Source organism: Rhipicephalus microplus, chromosome 6 (genome assembly GCF_043290135.1).
Source record: "Rhipicephalus microplus isolate Deutch F79 chromosome 6, USDA_Rmic, whole genome shotgun sequence".
In the NCBI taxonomy this organism is placed as follows: Eukaryota; Metazoa; Arthropoda; class Arachnida; order Ixodida; family Ixodidae; genus Rhipicephalus; species Rhipicephalus microplus.
Window position 1 is genome coordinate 194,178,023 of NC_134705.1, and position 25,546 is coordinate 194,203,568.

At 46.7% G+C, this 25,546-nt stretch overlaps 1 protein-coding gene across 2 annotated transcripts in view; it reads left to right on the forward strand.

Annotated features, from left to right (window-relative positions):
* LOC119166806 (homeobox protein Meis1) overlaps nt 1-25,546 on the forward strand; it is a 388,227-nt gene that overhangs the window by 54,679 nt on the left and 308,002 nt on the right. Inside the window, exons 3-5 of one of the 2 annotated variants that reach the window (XM_037418168.2) lie at nt 11,148-11,289; nt 13,764-13,814; nt 18,015-18,065. In XM_037418168.2, coding sequence (XP_037274065.1) covers nt 11,148-11,289; nt 13,764-13,814; nt 18,015-18,065 — 244 coding nt within the window. Of the gene's footprint in view, nt 1-11,147; nt 11,290-13,763; nt 13,815-14,668; nt 14,720-18,014; nt 18,066-25,546 lie in introns of both variants that reach the window. The other variant, XM_037418169.2, reaches the window with a different exon arrangement.

A 25,546-nucleotide genomic window follows, 5' to 3' on the forward strand; every position in this document is an offset into this window, starting at 1 on the left:
AAATGACTATTCGATGCACGCGTGCGAAAAATCGCAATCTACAGCTTACAAAACACTACGGTCGAGGACGCTCCATGGTGTCCCAATGTGAAATCTTTCTGGCATTTTTTCTTGTTTTGTGTTGGTTTTCACTGCGACTTACATAGCGTTCTATTTGTGATTTCAGTAAGGAATATATATATGTATGCGTGGTCTCCGCAGCTTTGCAGACAAAGATAAGGTAATTGGTCGGGCGCTGCTCTTTCGAAATTTCCGTGCCTTTTTCCTGCGCATAATTTTCAACACCGCGCGTTTGCGGGAAGCGCTGGCATTCTTTGTTGTTTTTTTTTTGCTTACGCAGGCAGCGGTTTTTTTTTTCTATTTCGAACTCTTTCACCCCTGTCATCACACATGTTCGGCCATTTGTTTTACAGGCTCGCAGTCGCGTATCGCTATGTGTACGAGGCATTGCTAGATTCTGCTTTTAATCGTCGCCATTTTCAAAGGCTGCGCTGGTTCTTATCAGGCTAACCGACGAAAACTCGCGAATTTCGATAGTGCCGCTATAGGGTTGCACCTCGGGCGAGTTTGTTCATGTTTATATAAGAGGGAAAAAACAGCCCCGATTTCAGACAGACAAAAGATGAAAAAAGACAAAAGATGAAAAAAGAGCACGACAGGAGCGCCGACTTACAGCTGACTAATTTTTTTTACACGTGGGCACGTATATATCTGGACAGTCGAGAAATAAAAAGAAATAACATGATATACTGGCCCTTTTTTCCGCCGATATGCGTTGATAGCATCGTAGTAAGCGGGGAAAAACATATGGCGAAGGTGTACTTATGGCCAAGCGTGTAGTTTGCTCCGGTGTTATAACCACAGTGAAACCTTTACTCTTCACTCCTTTACTCGCCAATGGTCCAGTAACGCACTACTACTTTGCAGGTGTGTTTCGAGTAGTGGTGTTTCAAATAGATTATTTTACCACGTGGTATAGATGATCGCTTGTGTCTCGGGCTTTAAATAATGAGCTTGAGGGCCTTGGCAAATTTCGTCGGGGGATCTGACACCTATGCTATAGGCCAAGCATAGAACGGGTTATAGAAAGGCAAGCAGTACGATGTAAGTTATGACGGGATGGCTTCGACGAGCCGCTTGTGAGGGTAGGTGGTGGTGACGACTTCGGCGCGGGATTCCAGGATCGTGGGCTTGTGTATAGTCGATCCCCGGGTTTCCAATACGGCAATATCTGATCTCTTCTGGAGGTGACTTGTCGTTTCACGTCGCCGCATGCCATTGTTTCTCCTAGCACGTGGATGAAGGTCCAATGTCCGGCATGGAGGAAGGAAACAGTTGCTAGGGAACGTGACGTAACGCAAAAGAGAGAAGGAAATGTACTAAGCAGGGCACGCAAGTGCGAAGCTCCGTTCTACACCCCCCCCCCCCTCCCTTAGTTTTTCGGGGCAAGTCCTACAGAATACTCTGACAGAATAAATCATTTCTTGCCATAGTTTACCACTGTCTCCTTGGCGTCGCGGCTTCACCTTAACCACGGTACTTACTGACACTACGAGCACTGGTTACTTTCGTCGATTGTCGATTAGTGTCGTCTAAGTAATGAATATATCTTAGATTGTTTGTGGTTGAATAGTGCTGGCTAATACTTAGATAGAGCTAGAATATTGATAACGGCGGCTAGAGTTCTTCTAAATGATCGAAGATGGCTGCTAAGGCAGAACTGTAGTGGAAGATGGAAGCACGAAGTGAGGAAAAATCCTGGATACACGGGTTGACGATGCAGGGAACACGTGTCGCAGAAGCCTTCTGCTACAGAGGCAGAAGGTAGAGCGCAATGTGCAGAATAGAAAGTGTATTGTCAGAAGGCGTGTTGAGTTCAAGGTGGTAGAGCCACGGCCGGACTCGACGCTCCTTCCGCAGCGCCGGAGAAGGAGTCGAGTCCGGCCGTGGTAGAGCAGAAGGTGGGAGTAGAATTTCCAGAATAGAAGGCGTATAACACAACGTGCAGAGTGGAAGGTGCCCGAGTAGAAGTTGTAGCTGTAGCCTTCAGCGACACTCGACGTTCAGTGGCCTTTTCGAAACATCTCCAGAAGACGCCTATTGGCTGTGATAGCCCGAATAACGTGAACAGTCGATATCGTTCCAGCGGGTCAGCTGACCAACCATGTCCATCTCCGTACGTTCCAGCTAGCTGTAGGGAAAAAAAAACAGGAGGAGCCACTCGTAAAGCAAGGACGCTGTACACAGCGGCAGTCCTGGAACACTCGTTCCTCGAGCCGCTTGAATATGCGCCGCGTATCCGAGCGCTGAGGCTCCGCGTGCTCCTTTGAGCTTCGCCGCGAGACGGGGAGAGAAAGAAATAACAGAGACGAGGCACGCTGGCGGCATCCTTGCTGCGGCAGTCGTTATTGCGCTGACGAGCCGCCGCCGCCGAATGCATTCATGCATTCATGCAGGAGCCACCGCTGTACACGGCTTGTTTTGGTGTGTACCGTCGTCTTGCCTGCACGGTGTAAGACACACAAGCAGACACGCGGTGCACTCACTGGGGACAGGTGTTCTCGCGGATGCAATGAGAACAGAAGCAAAGAATGGAGGGCGCCGTGCTTTCACCTGCACGTGTCACGACGACTCCTCGAATGACCTCTGTTATAGGCACCGCGCCGTGCTCCCGACCGGGCTGCAGAAATTAGGTGATTTTTTTTTTCACTTTCAGAGACATCACGCAACACTACAGACTGAACAGATGCAAATATCCACCACCCCACGCCAAACTAAAACAAGAAACAGCAGGTTGCCTGGAGACAACTACAGACACACACGTGCCCGAATCCGGTGATCCTTCGCCTCTGCTACCCAGGCATTTATACGTCCGACGCGTGTAAGGCGTGCGGAGCCAGAGCGGCGCTGCAGCACATGCTGTGGAAGTGTACCGGTAACGCGCAGCAGTCCCCTACGAACCCGGTAGACATGGCGGTCTCGAACCGCGAGGCGCGATGGGAGGCGGCTCTGCTCAGCCACGACCTTGCTGATCAACTGTGGGCCGTCCGGCAAGCCCAGGATGCCGCCCGGGTCCACGGACTGGAGGCCGTCACCTAGGCCGGGGTGCTTGTAGCCCCATCCCGCTCAATAACGCCGGACATGTTCAATAAAGTTTTTACTCACTCACTCACTCACTCTTCTAACCACTGCCACCACCACCAGCACCACCTCTGTTGAATGGCGTACATGGGTCTAGACGAGGAAGATGTCCAAGAAAACACGAAGGCTCGAAACAATAATGTCCGGGCTTTTACGTCCCCAAAACCGCGATGTTGTTATGAGAGACTCCGTGGTGGAGAGCTCCGGAAAATTCGACCATCTGGTTTGCTGTATGCGTGCGCTGACATTGCGCAGTAAATGGGCCTCCGGCATTTTACCTCCACTGTAAGGGTCAGCAGCAGCGCACTGTAGCAGCAGCGTGCTGTAGCCACTGCTCTACCGTGGCGCCCCCCCCCCCCCCCCCCTCAGAAAATAAAGAGGATAGAAAACAAACAAAGAAGAAACACTTCGGCTTGATTGGGCATTGAATTCAGACCTTTTGTGTGTCAAGCAGGCGTTTAACCACGAAGCCTCACCACTTCTGGCTTGAAGTACAGTGAAGCCAGGGAAATCATCATAGCAGACAGTTTTTAATTGTATCGTAGTATTTGAACGCAGTGTAATAAATGTTCCACAAACAGAAAGAAATATAAGTGTACGATAAGACAACTTGCCGCCTGCCGGCACGCACCGACAACCTTCGGCGGATGGGTCGGTTCGAAACCTTCGACACATTCGAAGGTTGTAGGCTGGCCATCTGCGGGTCAATCGTACCCTAACAGCATGTTGACTGTGGGTCAGCTGTTGGCTATTTGTTTGCTAAGTGTAGGCTAACCGTAAACGTGCGGTAGGCTAATTATCAGCCGATCGTTACGTAAAAGTTGGCTCAATGTCAGCTCATTCATTTTCGCGTGGCTGATTAGGTAGAGATGAATTGAGCACATTAGGTGATGATCAAGCACATTTGAGGAGCCTTCGACTACGGCGTTCCTCTTTAATTACATCGCGGTTTTGGCACTTAGAACCGCAGATATCACTATGATGATTTTCATGTTACGACCATACTGGTAACGACCATACTGGACCATAATGTTACGACCATACTGGCTCATGTTACGATTCATACTGGTAATTTACGTCCTATAGATTTTGGTATATATCAAGACAGTGCAGCGGCCATGAGACCACCAACAACGTGTCACGTAAATCAAGACGCGCATGTCGCGAATGTCATTATTTTCAAGTTACGGCCTGTCATTTATGTTCGTCATACTTTCGTATCACGTTTCCTGCCAATTTCAGTACACGTCAAATTAATGAAACGATCATAAGTGCGCCAAGAACGTCCCTCTTGAATTGAGACGTGCATGTCGTGAGTGTCATTATTTTCATGTTACGACCTTTCACTTACGTTTGCCGTGCTTTTGTGTCATGTTTCATACCAAAAAATATACATAAAATCAATGAAATTGTCGCGAAAGTACCAATACCTTGGTGTGCGTACGACCAAGCAACCACAAAATTCATGAAACCTGACGCGTTCCAAGCATTGCGGCGTGTCGTGTGGACTATTCTTCGCAAGACATTTGGCTACCATCATCTTGGGCTGTTAATTAAGCTTACAATGTGTTTTTGGTTTCGTATAACGTGATGTGGATCAAAGGGGTACTGACACAAAAAACTTTGGCCTCGCGTTTTTCTGCTGCAATGTGTTGCTGGGGGCCTGTTAGTCATAACACGACACATCGTTTGCTGCAGCACGCGACAGATAATTATTTACAGCCCCCTTATTATAGATCAGTTTCAGTTTCGGTTTGAGAGAGCTCCATAAAAACTGGGTGCAACTGTCGTCACCTAGCGTGTGCAGCGTCACAACACAGAACTGTGACACACTTCCGCACGGTCCGCATCAAGATTTACATCTGAATAGGAAACGGGACTGCAATATCGCCAAACACGGAAATTTCCAAGTCTGCGCCTCGGCCACGCGCTCGCTACCAGCCGCCGAGAAATATAGACTGCGGTCTACATTTATAGAAAAAAATGGCAGCTATGACGTCATCATAACTTGTTTTGTAAACTGCAGCGTGGTGACGTGAGGGAAGTAAGGGGTCACCTAGGGGTTCACTTCGATGGTGTCAATGGCACGACGGAGTCGAGTGCTCGCGCAAACTTGAAAATTCTTTGAAAATACCTTCCCAGCTATAGTCGCTGTTGATATTTTGCAGATGATGTACGAATGTTCCTGGGAATCAACCCCGCAGGCTATCTGGGCCGCGAAATTTTGTGTCAGTGCCCCTTTAATAAGGTCATGCATCATCGTATGCACCAATTCAACTATTTCCATACATATTAGTCTAACGCAAGTCTGTTCGTTTCAGACTGAAAGATACGAAACGCAAATAGCCCAATATTGCGGCACTGAAACCCGTCCGTAAAATAGCCGGTGCTGGTGCGTGCGTAGTAGACGTTACGTTGCAGCAGCATCCGCGAAACAAAGACTCGCTTCGCCGTTTGTGCGCAGGCAAGCTCTCGCATAAGAAAAAAAAAGAAAAAAAGGTCGCGATAGTTATGAAAAAGAAAGAACGAAAGGTGGAGACAGAAACTGCTGTCGTGTGTAGCTGTGGCATGCCGCCGACTGTCGAAATAAACGACGCGAATATATAGGAGAGAATCGAGTCTCCCGACTTGTTTGTTCGCCTCTTGCGAGTGTACAACTAGAAAAAAATGTACAATAAATGAAAAAAAAAATGAAACGCATACGTAATAAACCAGCGTCGCGAGTTCAGGCAAACAACGGCGAAGCTAAGCGCAAAAAAAAAAGGGGGGGGGGGCACATCGGTCTACAACACACCTGCGACTGAGGTGAACTGGCTTCACAGCTCTCTATACCGACTCGTTTATTCTGTGTGCATCGCTTGAGGGAAACAACACAAAAAATAGAAGCGCATATACATACATATCGCAAATGTATGCGCATTTTGAGTCGGCAACTGCACATGCAGACTGGCGCGATGTCGCCTTGTTTCTCTGGTTTGCAGTTCTTTTTTTTTAATTTGTTGTTACTGTCGCATTTCCTATTATGCCTTGTTCATTCGGCGTTGCAGGGCTGATTGTGGGGGAGGGGGGTTACAGCTTGGTAAGAAGCCGGGGGGGGAGGGGGATAAGAGAGGTGCGAGAGGGGTGTTAGCGTTGACGAAGCCGGGGGGGGGGATAAGAGAGGTGCGAGAGGGGTGTTAGCGTTGACGACTCTGGAGGGGTTGTTAATATTCTCAAGGTGTGAATTGGCTCTTCTACGGCCGTTGTGCGTGGGCTGCCAGCTTTTCGGTCTGCTTCTTCGCGCTTTCTGCGCGGTCTGTTGGAGCGCGCTTGGAAACGGTCGGTCCCTTCTCATATCCGCGACTTCGCATATTATCTCTCGCCTCTTCGTCGCACCGTTCTGCTCGGCTTGCCGGAAGATCTGTCCGAGCAGCTGTCTTTGCTGCGTGTTAAAGTTTGCTTCTTGATTCCCGGACTACGATTTTTTTTTTCCCTACTGGAAAGCCCGTGGCTCTATCACGCGTGGAGGGTGATAAGTGGTCCGTGGACTTCGCACGGTGAAACATCGGAATGCCGTACGTGTACGGGGCCGATGGAGCGAGTCCTCATAGAAGTCTGCCGCCTTGAGCTCAAGCCTCAAGAAAAATTGCGCGTTATTTTTAAGACGAGGGAGTCTTAGAAGCCTTCATCGTGATCGGCCCCCGTTTGACCAAGCGACGATATCGTGTAGTGACGTCATCTGTAACTTCATGCTGACGTCACCAAACTTCAGGATCTGCAGCGTCATGATGACGTCACCACATGACGTCATCACGTGGCTGACGATATCTGTTGCGTCATCAGACGTTAAAATTGACCGCCGGCGTTGGTGGCGTTGACGGGAGTGATGCACAAAATCATCATCACGCAATGACGTTACACGGTGATATCATCGCGTGATGATTATTTTGTGCCATGAAGTAACACGACTTAATGACATCATATTGCCGTTTGGTGGGCCGATCACGGAGGCAATGCAAAACCAGGTAGGTGCAGAATGCTTGTAATTCCTCCGATCTTGGAGGCAGTGCATAAACAACGTTAGGTGAGAAACTTTTAAGAGGGGGGGACTGCGAGTGTAGCAAATCAACAGAAAAAGCAAAAAAAACAACAACAACAAACAGACAAAGATGGCTTTTGCCTTTAAGTCGTTTTAGGCAAATTAAAAAAAATACCCTATATTTTTTCTCTCTTTTTTTTTCAGCTGTGTATTAACCGTAGTGCAACTGAACCAAGGAGACAGGAAAAAGGCGTCGGAATTTCTTTCACAACTCCTATTTTCTTCACTGCACGGCTGTAGCAGGGAACGAACGCACAAAAAGTGAAAAAAAAAATTCGGTGCGTGGTAGTATTTCAAAAAGCGTTTGTGCAAGGTCTTACTGTATCGTAGGACTTCCATTTCACGTATTTGTTGAAAAAAAAAAAAAGTGTCTAACACAAATCGGTATAGGAGCGTCTATAATGTCTTGCGGCCTACTGACATTGCCTTTGCTTCTATACAACAGCAAAAACAACAACAAAAATCATACAAAAGCCATTCGGAACGTAGAGGTGTGATGTGCGCTTAAGGGGCACCCACAGAAGGCCTGAAGTCCTTATAAAAATGTATTTATGCAGTAATGTATCGTCTATTGACTTCTTGGAGACGAGACGTCTCGCCTTGGACTTTTTACAGACGTGTCGTCTGGTCGGTGTAACGTATAATAAATCAGTCTTTTTTTCCTCGTACAATGAGCCAGTTGCTGCAAAGGCCTACTGAGGTGATGTAGCAGACTTGATAAATGGGTAGACATATAACGGTAGGGGCAGTTTACTGATTTGCAACGAAGAAAATGATGTACCGCAAACGTGATAAGAAGTCTGTGTTTATTCTTGCTTTGTTGAGCACATGACATCACGTTGACAGCAAAAAGTGTAAGCTCATAACTCCGTATCTTTGGCCTATGAATGTACGAAAACTTAGTAGTTCATGCGAACAGGCTTCTGAGGACTACGTTTATCTGTAGTTTAGGCACACAAACTAGAAACTAGAATACTACTGGCTCAAGCCCTAACTGCACTCAACCCACTGAACTGTTCTTTCTAACTAGCCTATCACTCACTCACTCACTCACTCACTCACTCCCATATCACGCTTTCTAACGGCACTCACTTAAATTACTCACCAAGCTCACCCTAGTTACTGAAATCACTCACTCTCATATCACACTATCTGATGTCACGCGCTTGAACAACTCACCAGGCTCATCCAAGTTACTTAAGTCACTCACTCACTCTCATATCGAACTATCTCATGCCACTCACTTGAATCACTCACTGAGATCACTCACCCACTCACTCTCATGCCACAGCATCTGACACATCACTCACTTGGATCACCCACCAAGGTCACCCAATTTACTTAAATCACTCACCCACCAACTCTCATACCACACTATTTCGCGACACTCATTTGGATCACTCACTCTCAAATCACATACTCGCCTCATTGACTCTCTCTTTTACTTACTCCACTCACACGTACACAGGCTGTTACTTCCTCATTTATTGATGTTTTCTTCACGAACTGCAGCAACCACAAGGGCGAGGCTGACACCATTCGTGGCAGCAAAGGCGATATCATATAATACACACCCGGAGTTTCGTATACATGAGCGCACATTCAAGTGGTAGCGGAGACGTATAATACGAATAGACAAGCAGCCCTGTTGGCGCCGCGACCGGAGGTTGAGTAATGACATGCGCAGTGCACCGGGGCGCGCTACGAGCGTTCTTCATCGCAAGCGACGCGAGCGCCTCGCTGCGGCGATGGCGGCGGCCGCCATCCATTGTTGCGCGTGCGGCTGCGCGAGACGAAATGACGCTGCGGTGACAGGCTTGCGATATGCAAATGAGATGCGCGTTCCCCAAAGCGTGTCCGATTCGAGGCGAGCTTTCAGAGGTGACAAGTGCGGTCCGGCGCGCATCGCACCGGGGGCATTATTATTGTTGGCGATTGCATTATGGCCCTGCCTTTTCTATGCCGACGAGCCGCTTTTGTTTTGGCGCTTCTTTTAAGCTCCTTTTGTGCCGGGGTTGGCGTGACGTGCAGCTTGTGGTGGTGGTCTCTGTAGGAGCTGTCCAACCGTTTGAATGTAGAAAGAGAATGATCTAAAACGTTGTTGCAATGTTAGTGGTCGATATGATTGACTTTTATTTTTTTTTGTAACTGGCTTCTCTCATCGCGATTAGTTCAAATTAGCTATTTCTATAGACCGTGTAATTTGTACTTTAAACTTTAGTACCAGAATTCGGTGTCTACCAAATGAACTTCTTTAGCTTTGAAAACATCCTACGAGGACTGTAATTGTACTGATCATATATATTGTTGTATTTTCTGTAAGCTCATGCGTTCAGTTTATAGGCCTACGTGTTTTCCACTAGAGAAAGCCGTTCACGTGTTTATGTTATTCTTGTTGACATTTGTCTCAACACTTGCAAGGACATTGGGAACGACTATGTATAGATATTTATATATAGGCATGTAGTCAAAAGTCACACGTTGAAGCACACAAAACAGCGGCCAGGCAGCTCGATGGGTTGTTCTCGGCTTGTTGAACGAAAGTTTTATTTATGTGGTGGCGGGCATTTCGTTAAGTGTCGACAGTTTACTGTTAGGCAAGGACACAAAACGGTGAGTTTGCACGCTTAGCGTGGCCTTGATAGGCGCGTTCTATTACGCGCGTCTTTATCTAGTCAAACTCAACCTTGCCACCGCTAACTGCGCTCCCGTTTAAAAATTCATCAATCGTCCGCGCCAACACGCTCGGCGTGCGGCGTTCCAGAAGACTGAGCACGCGTGGTCCACCTTCGTCAGCTTCTCGGAGCTCCATCTATCGTCGCCTCGATCGGTCTTGCAGTCTTCGCTACGTGAAAGAATCACGCTTTTTGTAATAGTGATTGCTCTTGCGAGGTCACAAGCCCTGCTACGTTTGATCTCTTTGTGAATGCTAAAGGAAATCCTTCATAAGTGTGTGTCTCAGTTGAGGCTAACTGCTTTACAGTACTTGATCTAGAGTATATATGAGCTCAAGGCATACACGACGACAACTTTACTGCGGGACCGTATTCTGCAATTCTAACAAAGGCCTATGTGCAGCTGCTCTATGTTTGTTGTACGTGTGAAAGATGCAGGTTTTGGGAACACTTATGCTGTGCCAGCTCTTTTGTTGCGTGACTGAATAATACAAATACAAAATCGGAATACAAATGCGATTATAAAATCGGGAGGCCATTCTCGAAGGCGGCTAAGTTGAATGGCGCTAACGGTATGCGTGCCACTAAGACGTGATTTTTTTTTTTCTAAAAATATAAGTTATTTCATTGGCATGAAACTATAGCATCACGAGGTTTCTGGAGTATTGTTTATTCTGTTTCAACAATCCACGTCGGCATGCATAATAGTTGCCTTTATTGTCTTTTTAAACACATCAAAAAAATCGCAGCATATCCACGGAGTGAATGATGATGAGAGGTGGGAAGTTTCGGAGGCTTTTATCGGTAAACCGTGAATAGTCTGTCTGTCTGTCTGTCTGTCTGTCTGTCTGTCTGTCTGTCTGTCTGTCTGTCTGTCTGTCTGTCTGTCCGTCCGCACCTGCTGAGTGAGTGATTGAACTAGGCGGTCACGTACGAGCTAGGAGGGACAGACCCACGGCTTTAGTATCTTCGCCCTTAAACACGTTGGGATACCTCGTGCAACTAACTTAATGGTGCATGGCTGGGTCACATGAGCAGAGCTGGTGGGGATGTTTCAACTTATGTTAATTATCTGTACAGTATGTCTGGGCGGGGCGTTGAGCGCGTTCTGGTTTATGATGATGGTGATTTTTTTACGTACAACCTCGACCATAACGGCTCTGTTATAAATACGATATGGCTGGATGTCTTGGTGGAAGTTGCCGCTCCTGGACTCACCGTGTGCTCGCCCTTCTCTGAATCGCCTCTTGCAGACACCCACTGTTTCCCCTGTTGGCACTGATCTTCGAGAAGTGCGAACTGGCCACCTGCACTCCCCGAGAGCCCGGCATCGCCGGTGGGGACGTGTGTTCCTCGGAATCCTTCAACGAAGACATTGCCGTGTTTGCCAAGCAGGTAAGGGAGGCCCCCTTTTTTCTCTTATCATCCCTCAACACTGAGAGCGTGTGAGCGTATGCCAAATGAACGCAGAATGGATAAAAAGGGCGTAGGCTGTACCTTGCGACAATGGGGGAGAGTGTGGGAACACTGACAACGTGATGCTAACATGCCAGTGAACAGGAGTTACAAGTGCGGAGTTACAGGAGTTACAAGTTACAAGTAATCATAATTCACATTGTGAATTATGATTACCTAAAATTGAATCAAATGTGAATTAAAATGTAGGTTACCGAAAGAAACTAAAGTATTAAGAAGTGGCAATGTAGAAGACTGAAAAATTCACTGTAATTTAAGGAGTGGCTCGTGACAGCATATTGGGGAGGGGGGTGAGTGAAAACGGCCATTTTTTACGCCTTTCAATAACCACCCTTTTAAAAGCATAATTACAGGCTTTTTAAAAATAATTTCACATCACTTCAAAAACCTTTATGTACGAGTGGGGGTCATGTGTTTGACTCCCGCGATTGAGGAATCAACCTTTGCATTTGTGCCCATGTAGTCTACTAATAGTGTGCTGGAGCTCAGAAAATTGTGACGTCAGTGTATAATAAACACGTAAACATTACTAGTGTACAAATAAACATAACATTCCTTTGTTTTGCGTGGGTGATCAGGTATAGGCTTCCACACTCTTGCGCATGGGGCTTCAGGGACATTTTGTGTCCTGGATCTGCAGGTGAATTCAAGAACCACCGAGAAAATCAATCAATCAATCATTCAATCAATCGATCAATCAATCAATCGACTATTATTTCTTGCGCATCGCGTCTCTTATAATCATATCGTGGTTTTGGGACGTTAAACCCCACATATCATCATATTTTTTTTGCGCCTTGAACTCAACTGCAGAACATGTGCCAACTGAGGGACCAGGACCTCTGCCCGGCCTATTCCGATACGGGTTGTGCAAAAGGACCTTTTCTCATTCGTGCTCGCCGACTCTTGAAAGCGGATGAAAGCGGTCGGCTTTGTCGATGAAACGCCTGTTTTCCCTTCAAGAAAGTGTAGCCAAAGGAGACAAATCTGTGCGGGCTGTCACTTGGCAAAGGCTGTCACGAGAGCTTCTTTACGTAGCGTCTGCAGGTCGAGGATCATATATCATGAATGTGTGACAGGGCTGTTGACTTTTGCCTCTGGGATGTCGTCATCGCCGGTCCCCGTCAATGGACATATGACAAACGCGTCAAATAAGGAGAGTCAGTTGGTATTTGCCTTCTTTTCTTGACGAGTGTGAAGCATAGATCTGTATTACGCGATCTCTTTTTACCGCGGTTCACTGTCATAGTTCAACGTCTTCGTGCGTATGCCGTTTCTACATAGCGAATGTGTATACAAACAGGCCGACTCTATAAGCATTTTCTTTTTGTTCCGGCGTGGGCTCTGTGTCGATGTTTCTACCTGCAATTTGCGTTTTGACGCATACTCCGTCACGACTGGACACGAAGCTTCAGTTCCGCAGGCCACTCTCGCATTCGCGACAGTCCTCTTTATTGTGTATTGCGCTTAAGTGTGATTGCACTTAAACGTAAACTTGTAAACGTGCACTTCAGCGTGTACTTGCACTTAAAGAAAGGTCCTTATGAAATACGTTTGAAATGATAGTTAAGCAGGGTTATTGTCGTATTATTTAGTGTTTCATACGTATATATATATATATATATATATATATATATATATATATATATATATATATATATATATATATATATAACCTGCCCACGGCAAGTTATCTTTTCACCCACTTTTCTTTCTTCACATTTACCTTACAATTCGGTCTAATAACCTCCCCTATACAATCCCTGGCATTATTGTCTGTTATATGTTATTAATATTATATATAATTAATATTGTGTTATTTCATTAATATTGTGTATCATGTTCCCGATATATAGCGTCAACAAGTCTACAGTAAGTCTACAGACGTCCGAAATATCTTTTGAGGAAATGTTAATGCTAAAACTGGAGTGGTCCTAAGTACGTGTATAGGCTGTCTTTCTTGATTGGTTGTTACTGGGGTAATGTTCCCCACAAAATGAAGCGGTCTAAAAGATGTCTATACAGACATTCGAAATCATTTTTGTTTTTTTTTATTTTTTTGTAAGGGCAGTATTCCTAAGATCGTGAAGTGGTTAAAATGACGTCTGCAGGATGTCGAGTCTCATTCTTTTTTTTGTAAGGGCAATGCCCCCATTTCGACGGGAGGCAATTCGTCTTGACCGTCACTTTTTGGGGGTATTTCAGTTGCTGTCATTGCTGCATTGTTGTGCAATATTGTACCGCATTTATGTTGCTCAGTATACATTGTTTGCATGTCTTCATAGAGTCGCCTCTCTCTTTCTTTTTTTTCATGTCCTTCTCTCTGTCTCCTTCCTCTCTCCGCCATCTCTCTCCCTCCGCTTTTTCCTCTTTCCTGTTCTTCTGCATTACAGATAATGACCGAATATCCTCAATACACTTCAAATGAGGAGTTAGACTCTCTTGTAAGTACCAATTTTCATTGATCGTGTTCTTAACCGACGAAAACCCCTCCTTCTCCTCCTCTCTTCCCATGATCCCCCTCTCCCTTTACCCCTACTCATCATTTTTTTTCTCCACTTCGCTTCTTTGCCGCTGCCAACGTGTTGCTTGTTTTTGAAACGAATGTAACTTGTGCTGCCATCTCTTGACAATGCTGCTTACGATACATTGTCGGCTTGATCGCGTTTTTTTTTTTTTTGTCTGTTTGCTCCTGTCCTTTGTTTGCTGGCACGAACGCTTTGCTGCACACTTCTTGTGATGACGTCTGAACACCCTTGTCTCATAATACGCTGCAATCGCTTCGCGTTTGCTTCTGACGTTCACGACATCTTGCTCCGATCGCTCGCTTCTACAATGGCATGCAAATCGGAACCTAACTGTTCGCGTCATCCTTCACTTCCTTCCTATCCTTACGTCCTTCGGTTATCCTAATCTTTGGTCATTTTATTACCGCCATACGAATGGCTACATCCTCGAACGTCACTATACAACTTGCCCGCTCTCGCATGACTGGACATTCTGGACAATCTCTCTTCACTTGAAATCTCCGATTCCTTCGTTCTCAAATGCACAACGCACTGCCTAACCTTCAATTTAATCGCACTGCTACGCAATTTCCCGGCTTTACATCCGATTTTATTGCGACCCTGAACCCTTGCTCCGTATGGCTGGTGCTCGGACTGCTCTCGTCGCTTCGTCTCTGATGTTTTCCGTATTCTTCAAATACCTGGTACCTTTCTTTGGACCACTACCCTTCTCTCCACCATCACACCCCTCCCTCTTTCCCTACCCCCTTTGTTTTTGGTTTGTCTTTCAGACGAGGCAAGACAAACAATATTACCTTCCCAACCCTGAGTTAGACAGCCTCGTAAGTATCTTCCTGGAAACACCACCCCTGTTACATCCCACCCTTCCCTACCCAGAATAACGTGAGCTTTTTGTATGTGTTTACTATGTTTTTTTTTCGCTGCATAACTCTAAAACCGCGCGTAGTGTTTGTTCGTGCTGTGGGAAGTGCCGGAAGCCCGAGCTGGTATCATGCTTGCGAGAGTTGCTCGCAACAGGTTTGTGCTTGCGAGAGTTGCTCACACGGATTCTTTTGCAATTGGATATTGCAGAAAATAGTTAACTTGCCACTTATAGTTAACTGAGAAATTAGCGGAGTAACAGAGACGCAGGCGGAAGCAGCCACATCGGATCAGACATATCGTGATGCACTGTCCTGTTGTGTAATGAGATGGCAACCTTTTCATCAGCCCCGAATGCCATGAAAATACAAAAAAAAGTGCCTTTGTTTGAATTCCTACGAAGGAACTTGCAGGTGACTCAGTTGTTCGTGCGTTCACTTTTTGCTGACTGCATGCAATATAATTTCCGCTTTGGTGCAACTCTGTGTCGCGTACCACTATTGGCACGTCAGCGTTCTCATGGCAGTAAACGAGGCTTAGTACGCGTCGTTCGTTGCGTGAATTCATGTATAGTCTGGCAAGTCTTGCGTGTGGGCCGAACGAGTGTTACGCACTATGGTACGGATAACTAATTTTTAGGCGTCACATTAGCTAGTTCTGCGTACTCGTCGCTTGCTTCCGAAACAATAGAGTCCTTTTTTATACTCTAATTCAACGTTGCTTTTACAAGGCATGCTGTCTCACACCTCCGAAATGTGTATTGAGGACAATAAAAATTCAACAAAATGACCGCATACGTTTCGTTACTACGTTGAATAATTACGTGGTATGCTAATTTAACGAAATTTTCACGTTAAGTTTTTGAAGGCCAATGTACTAATTCCTTGCTATTTGACCTAACGCCGCGTCACTAAACGTTGCAATCAGTCAGTGCCGTAACCAGGGTGGGTAATATGGCGCTCATGACCCCTCCCCCCGTCTCCTCGCCACGCACACAAACAAAGAAAAAATGTCTACGCCCTAGCATTAGCAATAATATTTGACCGTCTACAATACACTTGTCAACAATACGCGCTCGTTTTTAACTGCTATAATCTTTGGGCTACAACACATTGGTTCAATTCAGTCTTAGTATACCGTACAGCATGTATGCTCAGAGCCACTGCACATGCGCGCCAAATCACTTCGAACCCAACAACTTGGCTTAACTACTGTGCCTCTAGCCGTGGTGCATATATAGGTACGGCACGTGTTCCGGGAGTTATAACGCTTCGTTAGCCGACATTCCGTCGAAGGACGAGTCAATTCAGTGAATATAAAGTCAGCACAGACTTTAGGATTAGGTGATGCAAGCTCTGGCTTCCTCCTCATACCCCGCGCAGTTTTGTGGAGACGTATTTTTTGTGTTTTGTTTTTTAATGCTTGCTTGAAAACCTGCCGATGTCTCGTCTCGTTGTGCAGTTGTAAGAGCAAACGCGAGATGTCGAAGGCTCGTTTTGGCAGCTCTCGCGAAAGGTCGCGTAGTTTTGATGAATGTGCCGCAGCCGGGCTTCCGACAATGTGTTCGAGTCTCCTTGGTCGATTGACATTTTGCCGCAAGGTTTATTTAGGCTGCGCGAAAACCTCGCGAGCAGGCGGCATCGTGCCGTTTTGTGGACAGCACCGCGTTACTAAATTTGCATACGTGGGGACAGAGACGTGGCGCCCATGAGACATCTTAACAGGAGTACTGACGTTAATAATTAGCTCTTTGAAACGCATGAGCAACAGCAACAAACAGATGAGAAGTTTTCATTAGGTATTGATCGCGAATAACGCTGCAACAACAACAGTTAACGCGACAACAACAGATGTTCACTCATATTTAAGTGATGCCATGAACGCTTGACATAGGTCGCCAGCTTGTCTTAGATTCTCGCAAGTCATGATTGTATTGCCATTCGGTAACTACATGTACTCCATGTACTACATGTACTCAGTACTACATGCGCCATTAGATTATGAACGATAAAATTGCAAGGTCGAGGGCGAGAAATTCACTATATTGTTTAATAGAATACAGACTTTGAAATTACAACGAAAAATTCTCAGGATTAAATTTCTTTTTCTCCTGAAAAGTAACAAGTTGTCCTTTCGTCTCGATCCTTATCAACGCCAGTCACCAACAAGACAAAGCAGACCGATCATCACTCTGAAACCTTAACTCTATATTAAACAAGAACTAACTCCTTAAAGTATTCTTTTTTCTCTCGCACTACTAACGAATGGAACGCTCTACCGTCATCATTGCTAAAATCAGTGGAGTCGATCGACCCAATTACTGATATGTAATGTTTGAATTGAGTTGTAACGGTTGGTTTATTCTTGTTTTCTACGTTTTGTAAATTTTGTATTTTTTTATAATTTACCCCTCCTGCCCGGGCCGTGTGGGCCTGCAGTAGGTTGTAAATAAATAAATAAATAAATAAATAAATAAATAAATAAATAAATAAATAAATAAATAAATAAATAAAATAATCAACATTCATACACACTCATTCAGACGGAAAAAGAGAGTGAGGGATCATCAAGACGAGTGAACAAAACACCCGCACACAGACATACGCACATGTATGGGAACACATCGTGCACACGAATACATAAAAAACACACACACGTGAACATCAGTTCTTGACATAAACCCGAAGCGAGCACCCAATACAATAACTGTTCGCAACAAAATGTCAATAAAGTCAGTTTCTGAAACTCTCAAACCAGTTTCTAAAACCTTTCCTTACTTTAAATTTGATTTCTAGCGTGTGCAGCTCCGTCAGCGTCGTAAATAAAGCATGGAGCTTCTGGTGGTACGATAAAATTGATGGCGCCATCATTTTGAAATCTACGTAAAACATTTAGATGGATTAATCATCTCTTTGCCATCTAAATCTAACCATATAAATGTACGAGATGGATTAAGGTAGTCTACAAGGTTATGTAGGCATGGATTAACCGCTGGTAACACTGCAAAGCTTTCGTGTTGCTACGCGGTATTGCGCGTTTGTTTTTGGCAGCCATTGTGACTTGCGGATGTGCGCGAGCTTCGCTAACTTTTTCGCCGCTTGTTCAGCAACAGGCCTCGCGCATTTCGATGTAAAGCTCTATCAGCTGATGACTTTTTTCAATAAATCATAACTGATGTCCGCTATATCAGCCCATAACTGATCCTGGTTATCTCGTTTTTTTCTCCTCCTTCACCTCTTATCATTCCCGGACCAGATGGTGCAAGCCATACAAGTTCTCAGGTTTCATCTTCTAGAGCTCGAAAAGGTGAGTCCCGTTTCCCAATTTTTAGTGTGCATATTATTTCTATCAAAAACTAGTGTGCTCCTTTTTCCCCCCTCAATCAGTGTTCAATTTCAAAACCCCAGAAATTTAAGGATTAGAAAGGCTGCGCTTAATGCTTTATCACGACGTGAAGGTAACACCGGCTGCCCTATTCTTGCTCTGTTGACTTGCAGCAATGTTGCATCTTTTGTGTCGTTTTTGGGAGGTTAAGCTAGGTGGGGATATATTGGGAAAAGATACGACACTTTAGAAGTTGGGCTTGAGTGAGCAGAATGATCTTGGGCACCCACTCTTCCGTTCCAGTGCGTCCCTTTTAATCTGATTTATTATAACAACTATCAACAACATAGTCATCATCATCGTCAGCCTGACTACGCTCACATTAAGGGCAAAAGCCTGAGTCATGTTCCGCCTGTCAACGCGGTGGTGTGTTTGCTGCGGCCATGTTACACGCTCAAAACTTATTATTCTTATCTGTCCACCTATGATTTTTGTCTCCCCTTCGCAATGTTTGCCTTCCATTGGAATCCAGTCGATTATTCTTAATGACCAGTGACTATCTTATCCGTGTGCTACGTGCCCTGCCCATGTCCATTTCTTCTTGTTGATTTCGATGATGTCCCTAACACCACTTTGTTTTCTGACTCGCTCCGCTCTCCTCTTTGCGCTTGGCCCTTGGACGCAAGGGTATGAACGAGTGAGGTACTTGTGCTAATGCCATACATGTCCACCATCGTTTTTCATTATCATCAACTTTTGTCACCTATTCACACCACCCACACCTTTCACGGCATGGTCATGATTTTATTACTTGTATGTTTTTACCCGCCTTACTGCGAGGAATTTTATGGCCCTTATACAGCCGCTAATCACAATCATTGTCCACATTCGTTGTCCCATGAACTGGCGCTTTTTGGCCATCAAATGGCCCTTGCGCCAAAAAACACCATATATCATCATCATCATCCTCTTTGCGCTTAAAGAGACAGCCTAACTTGTTTTATTAAGCAACGAAGCTGTTATAGCTGGCAGTAGTTTGAGTGGTGCCCCCAGGAAAAAAAAAATGCCATGAACCGGTGCGCGTTTTCTTCGTCCTCCTCTTCACAAGGACGAACCGAGTGCCCATTCTCTCTGCAGTGTCGCAGCCTTGCGGGACTCTGTGCAAGTTGCGCTAGTTTCATCCATCTACTTATTACAAGTTCTTTAAACCCATCTAGCCATTCTCCGAATAGCCTCCAGAAGAGCGCCATAGGTGCCCTCTTCTTCTCCAGCGTTCCTTCTTCAAACGCGAGTCCTTGGCTATTTTTGTGTTCGGAACGGCCTCCGGAAACGCGTACCTGTTTCGCTTCTTCCATCGCTAAGGCTGGTGCGTCGCAGCGAATTCTCTTCTACATTTTTTGCTTGTTTTGCTCATCGACCTAAAGCAAGGTCTCCTCTACGCAACTCCGAAACAAAGAAAAAGAAGGGAATAAGATAGCGTATAAATATATAGAATAAACGACGTAAAGAAAGAAAGAAAAGGTACGCACGCCGGGAAAAAAACAACCACAGTCGGGACCTTTTCTTTTTTCTCTCTCAGGCACGGGCGGCAGGTCGTGATGGGTACCTGTCACGGAGCCGTCATGTCACGCTTAGTTTGAGCGTCGGCCTCTCCGCCGCCATTGTGTCCGCTCGGCGCGGTGACGGCTACGCCCCCTAGCGTCCCGGGACGTTGCAGCAACGGCAGCGCCGCCTCGGGTTCTTGCATATTTGTACTTTCCTTTCTTACTATTCTTTTTTGCCTTCGCGCATGGAAAGTCCGCATTATACCTTCGCGCCATGGGAAGCTATACTCTCGTTTCTTTCTCTGTTTATTCATTCCTGGCGTTTCTTTTCATCTCGTTTTGTTCTTGGTGGTCCGTGGCGGGGAACCGTCAACCGGACGGCTGCATTTGGCTGGCCTGCACGAGGAGGTCGTTCGAATAACTGATATGCACGCACCGTGCGAATGGCGAGTCGGCGACGCCTTAGCGCTAAAGAAGTACGAAGATGGTCAAATAAGTATGGAGACGAATTTGCTCGTCCTGCTGCGATCTACTTTGTGTTCTGTACCGACCTGCCTCTTCCTCGGTCCAGGTGCTCTCGGCGTTATGACTTCAGTTAACGTAGCCTTGGGGTTTGGCCTTTGCTGTATCGATATACGATGAAAACATTTCTGTACAGAAAGAATGTTTCTCGAACATTTCTGGAGCCAGTCCTGCTGAGAAAGGCTTGCTGTCAATGTATCATCCACATGCCTGCCGAAGTCGTCTGAATCAGTGTCGCACACGTTTGCATTTCTCGATGCTGGTGACCTGGGCGTGTGCAAAACGAAGCAGGTGCTCTTTCTACATTGAAGTCTGCCTAAAGATGAGGCAAAACTAAAACACTCTTTGATCTCTTCCTACGTGTGTGGGGAGGACTCATTCGTTGCATCACACGCAGGCACAGTTTGCAGGCACTTGGTGTCATCGTGTCGAGTGACAAGTCGAGCTTAGAGAACGAGCTCGACTCGACCCGACCGTGTGCGCGTCTTGGCTAAAACATATGCCGAAAGGAACTATCAGCAGGCGCGGTGACTCAACTCCGATTGGCGGCCGCTCAACTGATCCGACTAAAGCCGTATAGATGAACGCGACACGACTGGTTTCCGGATTTACAAGCGATACACTGGATTTGACTTGGTGACTCGACCTTGATGGGTTCGTGTAGGCCGAGCTGCAGTAGAGGCTCGTCTCACTGCTGGGATTACGACTGACCGCAGATACCTCTACAGATGCGTTCCACCGCGATAACATATGCCTTTGGCGGTGAATTCGTCGTAGAGAAAGGCGGGTTATCTGACTGATGAAGAAGCTTGCAGAGCAAAACATTAAAAAAATGTGTGGATGAGAAGGAAGAAGAGCATGGATACAATGAAGGTGATGATCATAAGTACACGTGCAATAGGGATACGAAAATGAGATAGATTAAAAAAATATCTTTCTAAATTTGGTGAGCAATACGTATCTAATTACTAGTAATCGACCCTTCACATAAGCAAATATTTACAATTACTACCTATCAGACCTATATATTATATATTACAGAAATTTTGAGAATAATATACCTTCTACTCGGCCAATCCCCTCCGATGGGTGCGTGCCATGGGCGGAGGTGAAGAAGAAGAAGATATGAAAGGCACGGATAAGCAGATAACGATAAGTACAGAGCGAATAAGACAAGATCTAAAAGAGCACGAAAAAAGAAATCGAGACAAAAGGCAGGGCCGGCTTCCTTACTTTATTTCTTTGTAACGATGCGAAGGCGCACCGCGCCATCGCTCAAGCTCACCTCCGCGGACGGGCCGAGCCGCATCAGATCGCGTCCGAAAGAGGCGCCTCGGCGCGGCCAAAGAACGCAGCGCGCATCCCCGATACGCCCACCGGCAACTGGCACGAGTGAGTGACAAGCACTGTAATCAAGAGTTGCGCGGCCCTCACCTCCGCGGACGGCGAATGGGGACTGCGTTGACGGGGCCGGCTTCGGGCCATGCGCAAAGCCGCCGAGCGCGCATGTTACATACAACGGGGCGTGCGCTTTTGACGGCAAGTGCGCCGCGAGGCGCTTCCATGTAGTCGGGAAATATAGAGAGGCGGATGGAAAATGACGGTGTGTGAGACAGACCCCAGCAGGCGCCTGGGTAAGGCCGTGCACGCGCGTCGGAGCAAGATTTTTGGCCTGTTGATGGAGATTTTGTTTGGTTTTGTTTGATTTGAGGTGGCAGTCGAGGAGATTGCTGTGGAGCAAGGCGCGCAGAGATTTTGAAGACGACGTTTCTTTCTTTCTTTCTTTCTTTCTTTCTTTCTTTCTTTCTTTCTTTCTTTCTTTCTTTTTTTCTTTCTTTCTTTCTTTCTTTCTTTCTTTTGAGTTTCGAGAAGGCTAGAGACACTAGTTTTACTAGTGTCTCTAGTGTCTAGTTTCTAGTGTCTCTAGTGTCTAGTGTCTCTAGTTTCTAGTTTTACTAGTGTAAGAATGCGTTCCTGGAGTTCTTATTCCGTGGGCTATTACGCTGTAAAACAACAGGCGAGAGTCTCTCACACTACTTGACAAGGCCCAAAGGAATCCTCGGAACTTCAACGCGTGTCACAACTGAGAGAATGGCTACGCGCTTTCGAAACACTGTGCTATCGCAGCTTGACGCTGTTTAGTTTCTGCTGCTGTTCTTGTTGACGATGACGATCGCTGTGACGTTGATTGTTGCGATGGCTTCCGGAACACTGCGACACGTCACGTATAGCGCAAGCTGATCAGCACAAATTCGGGTGGCGTGTCACGGGCGAGGATGAAATTCACTGAGTGAGAGAGACTGACTTTATTAAACATATCCTGAGGAGGCTAAGAAGGGGCCATTCCGAACCTTAATTCTACCTGTAGGCTCCGCCCAGGATGGCGCTGGCAGCCGAAGGCCAAGCTTAGTAGTCAGTTTTAGTATTGCGATGTCTAGTGGTCGATGATGCAGAGTCTACTTCGCCATTCGTTCGATTTTAACAGATAAAAAGCAGCAACCCTGAAGGATCAGTGTAGTGACATTTAAGTCCGCACCTGGGGCAGTCTACAGACCGTTCTACCTCTTCACGGTTCCCTTTGTCTTTCCATCCCGGCCCGCGGTTGGCGCGCAAACGCAGGGCAAAGAGGTGTACTGGAATGCGGCCGCACGCTGTGGCCAAGGCGATTTGTCCATGTGCCTTTCGCATTCGCAACTGCAGTCGCGACTCTCTGGCGCCACCCTGGCGATATTGCTAGGGGGAGTGGAGTACAAGCCGCGCCATATCCCGGCAGTATACCTGCGTGCGCTTAGAACAGAAAAAGAGAACCGTCAAAGAACAGAAAGAACGTCGAAATAAGCTTCGTCATGCGTGCACCTCCCGTCGCGAGAACCTCTGGCTCCTGGAGAAGTCTCGCGGAGCGCAGAAACCCCCCGCTGCGAAGTCTGGTTTCCCGGTCGCGATGGCCGCCGTGGGGCCACGATTTGCCGCGCGCAGCTATAGAGCCAGGCCGTGCATCTCTCGGAACAGTTAGGGCTTGTTCCTATTTGTTAGGGCTATTTTTTTTTTCTTTTGCTCTGTCCGCGCCTTGACTTGTGGCTTTTCGCACGTCGCAAGTGCGCTTCGACACCGCTGAGTCTGCAGCCCACGTGGGATTCCGCGCTCCCTGCGTTGTAGCTGCTTGCTCCCTCCGTTCGAGTTGGAAAATTACGCTTGACGTGGACTTGGTTCATGTCCCGTGAAGTTAGAGGTATTCTCTTTTGCTGGTCGTTCAGAGGACCAAGTGCGTGCCTTGCAGGACGAAGTCGAGGGCAATCTGTAAAATACCTGTAGATGTCTTGCGCACGTCTTCTATGTGTATGTCTCGTGCAGCTTGGCATGAGTACGACACTGCATTAACCATAGGCAAAAGAATCCTTGTGTGGCGAGAGCAAGTTTAGTAAAAGTACGAAGGGGAAAGAGAAAAGACGCTAAAGCCGTACCGCTTAGTTATTATGCTATAGCACTACTGGCCTGTTTGTTATGATTTTTGTTCTCTGTGTTGTATTTCTTTTTACTGGGCTAGTCACCTCGTGAGTACATATATCTATGACTCAGCTACCGTCATAAAGTAGGCTGTAAGTCAGCGTTGTGCTTATGGCTTCACTTGTCTCTGTCATTCACTTGGTTTCGGGATAAACTACGGATAAATAACAAACCCGAGCTGTCCTCGTAAATTTTAGAGGGAGTAGTACTTAGCAGCAGGTGAGTGGAATTCTCTGAACGCAGTGACTTGAGACAGACTCTAGACTTCTTGTAGCAAGAGAAATTGGCCTAGAAGACTTTTACACGAACTTTCTAACTTCTTTCACCTTTCACAACGTGCTTTCTTTCGTGTTCGTTGTTATAAGCTTGTGGTACGGCATGGTGAGCGGGATGACGTCAGACCCTACGACTTATTCTACCCGCTTATTCGTCTTCTTCTGACTGGCTATTCGTTCATGTGGCGATCTAGCTCCTGGCGTTCTTCTCCAACTCCAACCGCAACGTCCTCTCAACGCCAGATATTTATACCACTGCCTTGCCCTCTGCCTCGTCTCCCAACGCATGCCTCCAAAGGAACCAAGAAGCACTCATCTATATAGCTTCTCGTCTCTGTACCGCCAGGTCCGCGTCCTCTCTGCACCGACTCGTTCCTTTTCATCTTGTTGTCATTCTACTCCGTCGCTCGTTGCTAGGTGGCGGTAGCGTCGTCTTCTCTTTTCGGCGTGGTCGTCTCCGCAACTCTAACCTCGTTTAGGACCGAGTTGTATGGTACTGAAGGGAGGGGTGCGGTTGCATGCAGGAATGGCTCAGCGGCTCTGCGCGTGTGTCTGTTCGCGCCAGAGGTGAACGTCCTGCTGACCCCAACCACGTATACGCGTACGTCGGGCCTAGCCAAAGCCGAAGCCGGCAGGCAAAGCAAAGCAGCAGAAGGCATCATCCCGAAACCGCTGCCATCTCTCTCTTCCTCCTACCTTCCATCCAGTGTTGGTGGCAGGCCGTTTTGATTGACAATCCGGATGCAAAACTGGCCCTCCCCCCGTTCTTTTTTCTCTCTCACCTTCTTTCCTGCGTAGCTCTTGCGAAGCCGCCGCTGCCCTGCCGCTGTCCGCCCTATTATACGGCGGGAGCCGACAGAAGTGATGTGACAGGTAGACCCCTCTCACGCGACCGGTACACGCGAGAAAGAGAGGGAGAAGGTGGAAGAAGCGATGGTGCAGACGTTTTAGTGCTGGGCCCTTCCACAGCCAGTCAGCGTGGTGGGGCTTGCCGCAACGACTCAGAGCGAGGCAAACCAGGGGTCTCTAGCTGCTGCTGGTGGTCGTCGTTATTACAGCGCTCCTTTTGTTATTGTTTATTCCGACGTCTCATTTTTTTTACTTATAACGTCTGCAAAACGTATCTCTGCTGGCTCCCATATATATGCCTTGCATCCGGATGGTGGATGGAAAGCCAGCAGGTTAGGCGCAGAGGTGCCTCTGTATCGTTGCCTATAGTTCATCAGTCTACCCGCACAAACGTAGCCAGACGCGAAAAGGATGCAGGAAACAGCACTATTTGCTGTGTCTTCTTCGCGTCTTCTTATGTTAGGGCTTTTTTATACTTGTGAACTATGCATAACCAACTGGCCTGTCAGCAAATGTTTAGCGCGGGTGTTGTTGCTGTGGTCGAGTCTTAGTTGCAGCTCGGCAGACAGACTTTTTTACCGAGAAGCCGCTTTGTGTGCGGTCATGACGTGTTCCCGACGCTCTCATCCTCCAACACCTAAACGTGTTTTCACGCGCAAGTGTTAATGTTTATTGGAAGCCTCTACAATTCACACACTTCACCGGCAAAAAAAAAAAAACTACGTTGGTGAGCTTACAGAGTGTGGTCTTTGAAGTTGCGCCGATTTTG